Here is a 12,808-nt window from a genome sequence, read left to right as displayed (position 1 = left end):
GAGAGGCTGGGGTGCTAGCAGGAAAGCACGAAGCACTTCAGCCAAGGTAGAGATTCCCTAAGCTTTACAAACCTCCTATGAATGCATATACCCACTGTTGCTGAGCATAGCTCTTCCTCATCTTTTCCTTGCTGTAAGATCCCTGAAAATTTTCTACTTACCCCCTGAGTCCCTCACTGCCATAGACTGAAATCCAGCATTATGCGATAGTGGGTTAGTGGGTGTAGCTTCTAATCACCCACCAAGAGACCAGTCTCTGTTTCAGTCAGAATCTTCTCTGGAGGCTGCAGGTACTTTCAGCTTCCACTGTGCGGCACCTCACGATAGAGAGACAAGTCTCAGAGCTACAGCTGCTTCTGTGGGCTCTGCACAACAGCTGCAAATGACCTAGCTCGGATCTGTAGAGTCAAGTGGAAACAGCAGTTCAGACATTCATGGCAGAAGCCAAATGTGACAGAGAAATGGAACTTGACAGTTTGGGTGCTATTTCTGGGCAGCTGTCAAATCCACACCAGCATTTCAACTCATCAAGAAGCAACTAATTTGGGATATAAAAAGAGCCTCTAAGCATCTTAAGCCACACCATTTTGCCCTAAACAGTCACTGGGCAAAATGAACAAACAGCCCTGGGAGTAAGGACTGCAACCCATGACTCCTTCCTCCCCCAAATGCCCTAAAAACTTAAGATTCACATAGTCACTCAACGAGACCTTTTCTGTAAAGCTTTACTATGGCCGGGGGGAGCACACTTAGCTTAGTAGCTGGGATACAGGGTTTATAAGATGCCATCCAGGAACAGAAAAAGTCTCTTACCTTCTGGAAGAGGATGCTAATCAATGATTATATTTCCTTAAACAGTAGTGATATGCTCAGGTTTAAAAAAGTATTTTCAAAATCACATTGGACATTTCAATATTTAGAAAATAAACTGGAAATGATAACATGAGACAGAGAAAATGATACAGTCCAGTTAGCAAGACATCATAAATAGATCTCAGGCTTTTTTTTTTTTTTTCCTCAGATCCAAGGCTATAGAGACCAGCAAACATATGAATTAGTCCAGTTTTTATTTCCACACTGAGGTTTTAACAGTTCAGCACTAAATCCCCTACTACAATGCTAGTAGGAACGTGTCAGACACATCTCTGCACCCCCATGGCAGAGGGACAGAGCTGCCCCCATGGGGGTTCTGCCTGCAGAGAGATGCCAAGACTGGAGAAGATGGAGTAGATAACTGTAGGCCAAATGAGACAGGTGGCTTACAGCACCTCACCACTTAGGTTTCACCCTCGAAGTGACCCTGTGCCACATGCTCTAGGTGTCCCTGCTTGAGCAGAGAGGTTGGATTGGATGATCTCTAGAGGTCCCTTCCAACCTCAACCATTCTGTGGTTCTGTAATTCATCTTCACTGACCAGGCCTCCAGTGGGAAGGCAGGGTAGCTGTAAATGTGACTACACGACACCTTGATGAACCACATGCAGAGCCAGATTATGACTGGCATTGCTATTTAGTAACATAGCGACACTGCAGCAAGGCTGTACCCACCCTGAGCACGAATGCCCTTGTAACCAGCGCTTGTAAGCACAGCCAGCAGCTGTAGGATGACAGGGCAGCAAGGGGCTTCATAACAGATGACCATAAATCCATGTAATTAAGTCTGGGCTTGTTAGTGACATTTAAAATACAGCTCTCACCATATGAATGAACAACTAATTCATTTGTATAATCGTGCCGTTCTTCACGGTGCAAAAACAAACTCTCCCTAGCAAGTGCTGCTTCCACCCCGTGACTGAGAAGAGCCTTGCCTCATACGGCATATGGTCATTCCTTCAAGTGCTACGGCCACGCTGGCCACAACCAGGCCAGCCCTTGCCCATAGAGTAATGAGCATGAATAGCACTTTTTTTTTTTCTCTCTCCTGTCTCCTCTGAAAAGCTAACCAAGAAAACCCTGTGTTTCCGTCTCAAGTGTTGTTTCCTAACATTAGTAAGCAGCAAGTTGTTAAGGATGGGGACAGAATGAGGAGAGAAATAGAGAGGGAGGGAGAGAGAAACTGCAGGAACATGCAGGAACAGAAAGACATTCGGTCATCCAGATTTCACTGAACTACTGAACAAGTCTTCAAAATTCTATCAGCATACCTAGGTGGTAGATTTACACTTCTGACATATTGCATTTATAACTGACATTGGTGAATAGGACAGGGCTTTTCCTTGCCATCTTCATTTGGGAAAAGGAGGCATCTGTTCTCATGCAACTGCATACACATAGACTTGAAGGCTCATGGTAATGTGACTAGAGATTAATTCCCCAGCTGGTATGAACTGACTTATAATTCCTTGAAGCTGTTTATTTATAACAGGTAAGGACACAGAGCTTTTGGGTTTGGGAAGACAGCTGCAAAAACAAAACAAAAACATACACAGATAAAGCAAGCTGCTAAATAGATGGTGCAGAACCTCTAGATTGACACAAGCTCCAGATAATTTTACTTCTTTATTTTTTTCAAATTTACTTTTGAAATATCTTCACATTTTGTCTCTTTAGCTAGATGGGCCACTTGAAAATGAAAACCTGAAGTAACTGCAGAGACATGCGACCAAATCAGACTACTTTCAATATAATTGAAATAATGTGCTAATAAACTTGTGCCTTCGGGGCAGCTGATTTCTTTTTTGAATTGCCATCTTGCCATGTAGTACCATTCACCTGTGCAAGCAGATAGAGGAGACTAAGGGATAAACTAAGAGAGCTGAAAGGTGTTTATCTGAATTGTTCCGCTAATCATTTGTTATACTAGAATACTCCTCCAGGACTGTAAGGGCAGGAAGATTAGGATGGAAAAGATGTTTATGCTTTTAAAGCAGTCTTCATTCTGAGTTGTCCACAAATATTTGATATATTTGAACTGGTATTCAAGCTATATCTAGAAATCCATCCCCTGCAAATGAGTCACATTCAGCTGAAATGCAATAAAGCAGTTGCTTAAATAGTACGCAGTCAAACCATGCAGACTTACAGATGAGGGAAGTGAGGGAAAAATTGTATCCATCTGAAACCATGGGGATAATTTATGGATGCAGGATGTCTTTATTAATAAACTTCTAAATGTGTGCAGTATTTAAAAAACAGAAAACAAACACAGCCTGTTCCCCATAGAACTAATAATATTCAAAGACTAGTGAAATCAAGCAAGTCTTTCAGTGAGACAGGCACCAGAAAGTAAACTTTCATACCTTGTAGTTGTTCCCCCCGCATATGAAGTGTTCTGTCCCCAATGCAAAAGAATAGCACACCTGCTTTTATAGAACAAAGCACCTTTCTCACAAAGCCAGCCTCCCTTCTCATCACAAAAGAGGCAGCTGAAAAGGAAATCATTAACTGAGGAAAGCACAGGTATTACTTGGCTACTTAAGACATGCTGAAGTCTGGTATAGAGAGCTACTGCCTCTTCCAAATGTGATAAATGACACCTGATGGTGTCATTTTCTGGTGTTTAATCCTTTCTCTCCAGTAGCTTCCAGGCTAAGGAAGGCTTCCTGGGTTCTAATAACATTACAGACAGAGTTCACATGTATCTGGAGACAGCCTTGAAAAGCTTTGGGGTTGAATTATTCATTGATGGTTAAAAAGTTGCCCCCTTGTTCCTTTCGTGACTCAGCAAACCTGCCTTTTTCAGAGAATTTGCTGAAAGTCAAACTTCAGCAAAGCAGAGTAAGCAGGAGAGCAAGATACTGAGTTCAGTTTGTTACGTGCCACCAATTTTGCCTTGGTTGAGAAAGTGAATAGCTAGAAGGAAAAGAATATGCTCTTGACTCCCAGCTCCTAGCACTTCAGCACAGTTGCAAGCACTCTGCCAGTAAAGTTCCCTTTCTTCCTACCAAGGCTCCAACCACTGTGACAAAGGACAACCGAGGCACCCACACCACCAAAGAAATACCTAATAGCCATAGCTCTAGGGGTTAGAGCCCCAACTCTCCCAACAACCAACTGCAGAGCTTAGACTATTGGCGTTGGGAGATTCCGGGAGATTGGGAGCTATTTCCTTCCCAGGACTGTGGAACTAGGAGTGTTTGAGAAAACATTCTCTGTCTGCAAAGCATTTGGTTTCAACAGAATCTATAACTCCTACCTCTTTGGGGTAGCCTATGTAGCATGTTAAGGAACTTTCCAATGCTGATCTAAACCACCTCAGGAGTTTAGAAGATTCTCATGTCCTCTCACAAAGAATGAGTCCAAGCTCACTTCATTAACTTCTCTAAGGTCACTCACCAAGACCCCCCCAATTCCCCAAAATAGAGCTTATTTTTTCTTCTCTGGAAACTTTCACAAATCCCATGACATTAAAAATGACATTCTAAAATTGAAAGCATACAAATTCTAGTTTAGGAACTCTTTTTACTCCTCCCCAAATATATTATATCCCTTTTGTAAATTACTGAGGTGGGATGATTTTTACAGGAGTGATTGAGGGACTCCCTGCTCCAGAGCACCTCATTGCTGGTATGCAGGAGAGCCCTTGCTGGAACAAAGTGTGAATAAATCTTTAGCCCAATTTGCTCTCACTCATCCCAGTGACCTTCTCTCCATCCAGAGAGCTCTCAAGTCATTTGAGAACTTGTGTGTCTCTCCAGAAAAAGGTCCCATTTGAACCCACGAAACTTCTCATACTACAAGTTTTATTAAAACTGGCAGAACTCCACCTTTGTTGAAATATTTTCAACCAAAAATGTTTACTCAAATATCCGAAGTTCAGCTCTAGCAATGAGTTCAAGTTCTAAACATTTACCCAAATGGCATCTCGGAGCCCTGTCTCCTGGATTCTTTGGATGAGAAAAGGCTGAGCAATTTAATATGCAAATTAATAAATTTAATATGTAAAGGAGTGAAAAGTACAAAAGGAAGCTGGATAACGAAATGCCAATCTGTTTTCTCGAAGGGATTGTAATCCCTCATGTCCATATGGCCATAAAGAACCTTCTGGAGAAGGATCACAAGGGAGTATGTACCATTCACTAACTGCAGGGCCAGTTCTAGTATTTTTAGATAGTTTTCTCTAGGTATAAAAGAAAATGATATGATCATTTAGGAACTGAATAGGGACATTTAACTCTGCTTCACTACCCCTGAGGTCACTTAGCAGCCCTGCAGCCAAATTCACCTTTTACTGACTCAAGTGGAATTTGTTGCAGTTCACTCAAGAATTTCTGATCCATGCTTTGTCCTGGGGCCTGCTAGGGACCATGATCTTAGGGACTCAAACTGGTCCTATTAACAGAGAGTCAGCATTCTTCTTTAATATATATGCAGAGCAGTTTTACAGCAGCTGCAAGACAAATGAGTGACTCCAGGCTGAGAAACTTCTACGAGATACTGAGGGCTATGACCTTTTCTGTAGTATCTAAATTATGCATAGAGATCAGAAAAAAAATCATGCCCCTTTCAAGAACAGTGAGTAGAAATAAAAGAGTAAAACAGTGTCCTTCTGTTGCTGCAGTTCTCAAGTAAAGTTCCAACAGTCTTCAAAGTGAGTCAATCAGTGCTTCTCAGTTCATTTCCTAATTATGATGAGCATTATCTTCATATTTTGTCAAAAGACTCCAGGAAGCCCACTGACATTATTGCTGATTCATCATCATTAAGGCTACAGGGGAATAAAAGGGGATATCTTCTCTGGTGCCTGAAAGCTGCACTTCTTTGATAATTGTCTCCTGTGGCTCAAAGCAAGGTGCTGAAGAGTTTCCTTATATAGCCATCATTCCAGTTGCTTGACACTAATCACACTGATGAAGGGAGGAAGAGTGATTTCCTTGAGTCATTCTACCTATCTTCCAGTTTGAGTGTTGATTCAAGGGTGATTTCCTCCCTTCTCACAGTTCTGAGTTGCCCTTTCCTAAAAAAGGCTGTAGCAACTGTCTCTGGTAAGAATGGGGCTCCGTGGCTTACCTAGGACAGAAAACTTAAGAAGCATCGAAAATTGCTGATGGAAAGACAAATGAGTGGTCTTCAGATTGCACATGGGCTGAGCAGTTATAACTTTTCAGACTCTTTCAATCAGTGGCATGGTATGATCGTCACCCGGTACTGAAGAGCATCACCAAACTGAAGAACCTGGAGCAGAAAACGTTCATAGAAGAAAACTACTCTGATCGTCCTCTGATCCTCAAGCTACTGTTATCCAAGCATTGTTGCAAACTGCTGCTTCTCTAAAGAGCTGGGACTCAGGCACTGTACACTCACCATATGTCTGTGCACCAGCAGGGCTTGTGTTCTTATATGCTCACACTGAACCCCGACAGCCAACCTTTCACATTTATATCTGGAGGTGCAAGCCTTACAAGAGTGCATTTGCCTGGCCTAGCCTAGTATCCATCTACGAGTTCAAATTTTACTTTGGATCTGCAGGACAGTCATGAGCCACGCTCCTGCTTTGAAAAGAGCCTCTCTGGCAAGCTGTTTCACGATTCCCTGTGTCTGCATGCACCTACCCTTCTCTGTGCCCGAACAGCCTGGTGGTGACGCTCCTTGGTGACAGTGTGTGGACTCCATGTCTTTCCTGGTCTCTAACATTATTCCCAGCACACTTCTGTGTTGCTCATGGCTGTAGTGAGGAACATTCCTGCAAAGCATTGGCATGGTTGGGTCCTCAAACCTAAAGCTCCTTGCAGGGAAACTTATAGCTAGCCGAGGAGTTACTCAGTTAGGCTTTTTCCCAAGGGCACAGGTGGATTTCTTTCACACCTATTTTACAGCAGTTTGTAACTTCTGCCATACCATTTATCTTGCACTACTTGTATTGAAAAGCAGGATATTCAGCAAGGAAATTACAAGACACATTATGGCAGAAACTAATTATTTTAGCTTTTCTTTTTCTTTTTAAAGGTTATTCTACTCGTAAGTTTTTCCATCTTGAAGAGTTTAAATAGCCTCTATTCAGCTTTATGACTGTTCTGGTATAATTCACAATGGTCTTCTGACCAATAATATGCGTAAGCAACAGAGGAAAAAAAAATCTATGTTTTTCCAATACATTTTCCCCCCTACTTTCTATGGCTTTTGGATGTTTTATATATATATGTATATATATGTGTGTATATATATATATATATGTCAAAAAAGGACACTTCCTGAAAATTGCAAATTTGTATCAGAACATTGATAAGTTATTTTTGTTCCTTTGCCATTAGAGGGTTTTGCAGATCATATAGAGTTATTTGTACTATTGCATATGTGCATTTGCATGCTAGACAGACCTGACATTTCAGTTCCTGCTCGGAAGCCTTTTCAGTGAGCCAAAATGCAGACACTCCTCATTTCTGTTTAAAGAAAACCTGCAATCAGCTTGCTGCATTTCCACCATCCTCACCCCATACTTTTAAATAGCAAAAGGCTTCCAAAACGGCTAAGGGCAGAAACAGTAGATCCAACTATGGGCTGTGGCGCAGTTCCCCTTTTGTGAGCACTACTGCAGACTTCAAGAAGCAAAGATACAGAAAGAATAGCTGTGCCAACCTCAGCAAGAGCAGCAGAGAAGTGGTTGCAGTTCTTGTGCATCAGATGGTACGCGTTGCCTTTGTACTCCTTGCCCAGCTCTTCCATAATTTTATCCACATCTTCTTCTGTGAAGTCTGTGGTGCCCAAGGCAATGGATTCTCTAGTTGAAAACAAAACACACAACAGGAGACATGGAAAGATATGGTGAAGATGCTGGACCCAGGCAATAGAAGATAACAAGGCACTGGTAAGAAGGCTTGGCTTAAAACATGGGCATGCATACCTGAAGCTAACAACCCTAACTAACAAAATGGATGACCTGTATCTTCAAATTATCCACAAAGCAGATACAGCTCAAGCAACAGCCCGAGAGCTTCCTACTCACCACCTGGGAAGCCTCTGCTCTAGAGGTCTGCTTGCTTCCCACCTTGCCCTTAGTCTCTCAGCAGAAACTTCCAGTAGAACAGAAGTGCCCATGATGCATGATGTAGAGAATTTTTCATGGTAGGGGCAAGGAAGAGTCAAGCTGAGAACTTAGCGCACAAACATGTATCTTAAGCCTATTGTTTCTCTCAATAGTCACTCAACAGCGTCCAGTCTGCTAGGAGACAGTTTCCAACACTCCCTCATGTCAACTGGCAGTCTGTGCCAGCTGCCAGGGACACCGTCTCCCATCAACAGTTTCTCGAAACACAATCCCAAAGACTGAGCACCTTAAATAGTATCTTAATGTGACCTTCTCTTAGCTACTCTGTTCCTTATGATAGAGTAGTAATAAACACAGGACGTGACTTCCACTACCTCACTGTGCAATAAAATTAGCTCTATTTTCCTGCACTCTAGCTCTGCATAACATACTGTATTCCCATTCAGACTGACATGGAAAACTCAAAACACTGAAAACAAACATAACGGGGAAGAGAACTACCTTAATTTATAAACTCTGCTGAAGGCACTGTTCCCCATCTGGTGTACACCTTCAAAAGTTGGACCCAGAGGAGAGGATTTCCTCATACCGGGGAGGTTACAAAGTGGGGGAGGATGTGGAAAAGCACCCTTACTTGAATTTAAAGGTCTCGCCAAGTTCTACCGCACTGCCAGGTGTGATCTCGAAAATCCCACTGAAAGGGTAAGGATGCCCTCCATAGGCAAACTCTGACAAGGAAAGAAACATACTGTGAGTGAAGAATGAAGGTTTTGTCACCAAAAAAAAAAAAAAAAAAAGACCAAAACAAACAAACAAAAAAAAACCCACCCCCCCCGTCTATGGCAGTTGCATGGCTTCATATCAGCAGCAGTATCTAGGCTATCACCGAAAATCAGTTTCAGCCAGACTCCAAAAATAATTTTCTCCATCCATCCAGTTACCTATCAGCCTGAGCATACCTTCACAACCTCGCGCCAGAGCAGACTCCATCAATGCTAATAATCTTGGTTTGCTACAATTCCTGTAAAACTCTGAGTCTCCAAATTTGTGCCTGTCCAAATGGTTTCCTGACAGTGAAGAGATCTACAGTGAAAGCATCTAGAAATACTATTGGAGGATGTAAGTGTTGATACCTAGCTGAAAGAAATGTCCTTTTCGAGTAGGTAGAAGTCAGTCCTCTGCCGGAGGGATCTATAGACAATTGCTGAAAATTCTGTGCAGAAAAGTGATTGCACTTCTTCAGCACCTGACTCAAGTCTATAGGCCTCAGCGTGCCTTGTGATAGCCTTTACAAGCTACTCACATCACCTGTGAAAACTTCTGTGTTCAAGAGGCAACTTTGCACTCCAGAACTTTTATTTCCTGAGTAGCACCAGCCAAAAGTAACACAAGTGAGATATCCCAAGCTATTCCTACGTAATGCTGAAGGAAACTGAAAGCCAGTGATACTATTCTGCCCTTTGGCTTCACTGCACTACAGTCATTTTTCCAGACTCCTTGACTGTTTGAATCGACTTTAACACCATGCAACAGCTGCTATTTTCCAATATCCATTCTCATCCCATATTTTTAAGAGTTAGGCTTCCCATCTGAAGACAGAGATACAGCACCATACTAAAGAAAGCCTGAAATATCACAAATTTGTTTTCACTCAGCCATAATCTGTGATGTGATTCACCCCAAATACAGCATGACAAATCTCTGGTATAGAAGGCATCTGCTGAGATTTTACTTTTGTAAGGGTCAGAGTGGGTTGACAATACCATGATGAAGGCCTTGCAAACATTGCTCAAGCATCTTGCATGTTGCTGTGGTTATAGAACACATCACTTTCCAGCTGGGGTTTGACACACCAAGAACACTCTGTAACAACGAGCTGCAGGTTCCTGTCCTTTCCTGTGGAACTGATTCAGCTCCCTATTTTTCCTGATGCCATCGGCAGAATTTGATGTAGATCTAAAACTACCATAAATATACCATGGGCTAGGACCTTCCTGGATTCCCCAGGATCTTGCTCTTGCACTTCGTCCTTGTCCATACAGGAGCCTGGTTTAAGAGGTTCATCAAGAGCTCAGTCTTTCCCATACAGAGTAGATAGGACTGTGTTATCATACTGGGAAACTTGGAAAATTTAGGTAGTGGTACTTCTAGCGAATCTTCTGCTTTTTATGGATCTGTTCTCATGGTCATGCCTGCTCACCACAGTCACCAACATTATTACTAAGTTTTTTTTCAATGTGCAGTTGTCTGCAATTTCAACAATGCCATCTCAAATGATATCAGGTTTTGTTTTGTCATATCAAGGTTGGCTATCTTTCCTAAGCACCGAAATATGATGGAGAGCCACACTGAGATTCTTCTCAATTTAACAAGCAAGCGGTGAGGGGATAAAAGCAGCTCTGCAGACGAACAGCTCTAATGGGGTGACGCAACATGCCCTCAGAGATCCCTCACCACAGAATCACAGAATAGTTGAGGTTGGAAGGGACCTCTAGAGATCATCTAGTCCAACCTCCCTGCCCAAGCAGGCACATCCTAGAGCACATGGCACAGGGTGGGATCCAGGCAGGTTTTGAAGATCTCCAAAGAAGGAGACTCCAAAGGCCCTCTGGGCAGCCTGTTCCAGTGCTCTGTCACCCTCACAGGAAAGAAGTTCTTCCTCATATGGAGATGAAACTTCCTGTGTTTTAATTTATACCCATTACCCCTTGTCCTATTACTGGCCACCACCGAGGAGGGTTTAGCCCCATCCTCTTTACATTCTACCCTCAGGTATTTGTACATGTTGATAAGATCCCCTCACAGTCTCCTCTAGGCTAAACAGGCTCATCACTCCACTACAGTTTGGAATTAGGCTAAATATGCAAACATGTGCTCAGGTAGTGCAGGGAGGTGAGCCTTGTCTCCTTTTCCTGTGAGGGATTCATATAACCCAGTGACCCTGGAGCCCATCATGACCTGACTGCTCATCACAGTGACATAGCCCCAGCAAAGGAGCCGTATTGAAACGGGTCATTTCCACACTGATTAGGAGCAACAACTCAAAGGTTCTTCAGAAGATACCAGCCTGTTTCTATCAGTGTAGAGCAGAACTTATGAGAAAAAAAAATAGTGAAGAGAATTCCGTAGTGGTCCTTTCTGACCTGAGGGAAAACATTTCCCTCTTCCCTCAGATTCAGTCAGCACCTTTGCACAATCTGGGTCATCTTTTCACATATTTTCAATATGATAACATACAAGAGTCCTCTTTCCTCCTCAACCCACCTTTACCCCTCCTAACAGTAAGATCATTTTCTTCCCACCAGGACTGAGAATAACTCCTGCCCAGACTGACTGCACTTGGGTCAATTTACCCATGTCACTCTAAATTTGCACCACTGTGTAGCACTGCTTCTTTTTAGTTACTCTAATTTAGTGATTTAGCCAGGCCTTTGGGCTTTCAAGCAATCACAGGCAGCTGCAATAAGGCCATGTTTTATCTTTTTACAAATCTCCCCTGCCCCTAAACCAATTTCAAATTCAGCAATGCTACAGCAGATCTTGAGGCTGAACTTCCTCACGATACTCCTAATAAGAGCCAATATCAATACCTCCTTGGGGCTTTTTATACCTTTGCTTTTGCCTATGCTTATACTTCTGCCTTTCCTTAGTGAAGGCAAGTGACTTCTACATCAATGCATAGAGTCAACATTATCTCCGTTCCATACATGAACTGATTGACTTTTACATTTCTGATCTCTTCAGGAAGCTTGGCTCAGTTCAGTACTTGTTAATGTCAAATCTTTCCTCTTATATCATTTTAAAAGTTTCATGAGGAGCTTTCTTCCCCTTATAGTTCTGCTGTTTCAAAATGACAGTTTTCAAAATCTGAAAATCCAGTTCCAAAATTTCCATATCATAGGACATGGGTAAAGAATGATTTACCTAACACTGACTCAGTATAATAATCAACTTCTCTCTTCCCCTCCTTCACTGCAGAACATCTTTCCAACTTTCTTGGTCCCTCTTATCTGCCATTCTGCTACACGTCTGCACAAGCCCTAGAGGCTAGAGTCACAGGGCATAAATAAGAAAGGTTACACATTCATGATAAAACTGCAGGAGTTCCAGCTGGACTCAGCACTGGACTTTGGAACAGAATTGGCTGAATCTTTCACTCCTCAAAACATCTCTTGCCAAAAGCTATAAATTTGTGAGCCTTTCTGTATCACATTGGCCATGAAGTTGTCTCTAGGTTCTACAGATACTGAAAAGGAAATACTTCATACCTCTGCCGTAGATCTCGATGCCAGAGTGGAAGACACCAATCCCCAGGGTTGAAGTGTATTCATTTATCCAGTACTACAGTAAGAGAAAAAATGCATTTGAAAACATTAGAAGAAAAGAAACACTGGACCTTGGCCTACACTCTATCACCCATCTCCCTTCCTCAGAGCAACTTCTGCAATGTCAAGAATAATTTTGAAGTTGTCTCAAGGCAAACAGAGAATCTTCATAGAAGTGGGCACTATATCTGTACAGCTGGCAGCCATTCAGCCAAGAAAAAAAAAAAAAAAAAAAAAAAAAAAAAAAAGAAAAGCTCATTTGATCCTCTCAACACCTTTCAGGTTACTAGACCTGAAACTACACAGACCTAACTGCTACAGGGTAGATGGATATCTGATTTTTCATATGTCTTCTTACTTAAATAGTTAATACTAGGCCAATTTGACCAACTTCCTTATTTCAGCTGATTTTAAGAGCTTAAGTTAAAGACTCCCGAAATATTTTCTGCACACCATTTTACATAACCTTTCCCAAGGCTTCTTTTTAAGTAGTAGTTTTTAGGCAGGTATACTTATGCAATGAGTTCTTAGAGACAAATCTATTCCTCCCATAGGCAAGA

At 42.2% G+C, this 12,808-nt stretch overlaps 1 protein-coding gene across 1 annotated transcript in view; it reads right to left on the bottom strand.

Moving 5' to 3' along the window:
* Positions 1–12,808, bottom strand: part of LOC104571956 (deubiquitinase DESI2) — a 51,991-nt gene that overhangs the window by 3,368 nt on the left and 35,815 nt on the right. The window contains exons 2-4 of the mRNA XM_010219090.2: positions 12,192–12,264; positions 8,558–8,651; positions 7,515–7,656 (exon numbers count right to left, since the gene is read on the bottom strand). Coding sequence (XP_010217392.2) covers positions 7,515–7,656; positions 8,558–8,651; positions 12,192–12,264 — 309 coding nt within the window. The remainder of the gene's footprint in view (positions 1–7,514; positions 7,657–8,557; positions 8,652–12,191; positions 12,265–12,808) is intronic.

This window comes from Tinamus guttatus, unplaced genomic scaffold (genome assembly GCF_059628265.1).
Source record: "Tinamus guttatus ecotype Peru unplaced genomic scaffold, ASM5962826v1 Tinamus_guttatus_pri_ptg000676l, whole genome shotgun sequence".
Classification (NCBI taxonomy): Eukaryota; Metazoa; Chordata; class Aves; order Tinamiformes; family Tinamidae; genus Tinamus; species Tinamus guttatus.
This window is presented reverse-complemented; position numbering and strand designations above follow the sequence as displayed.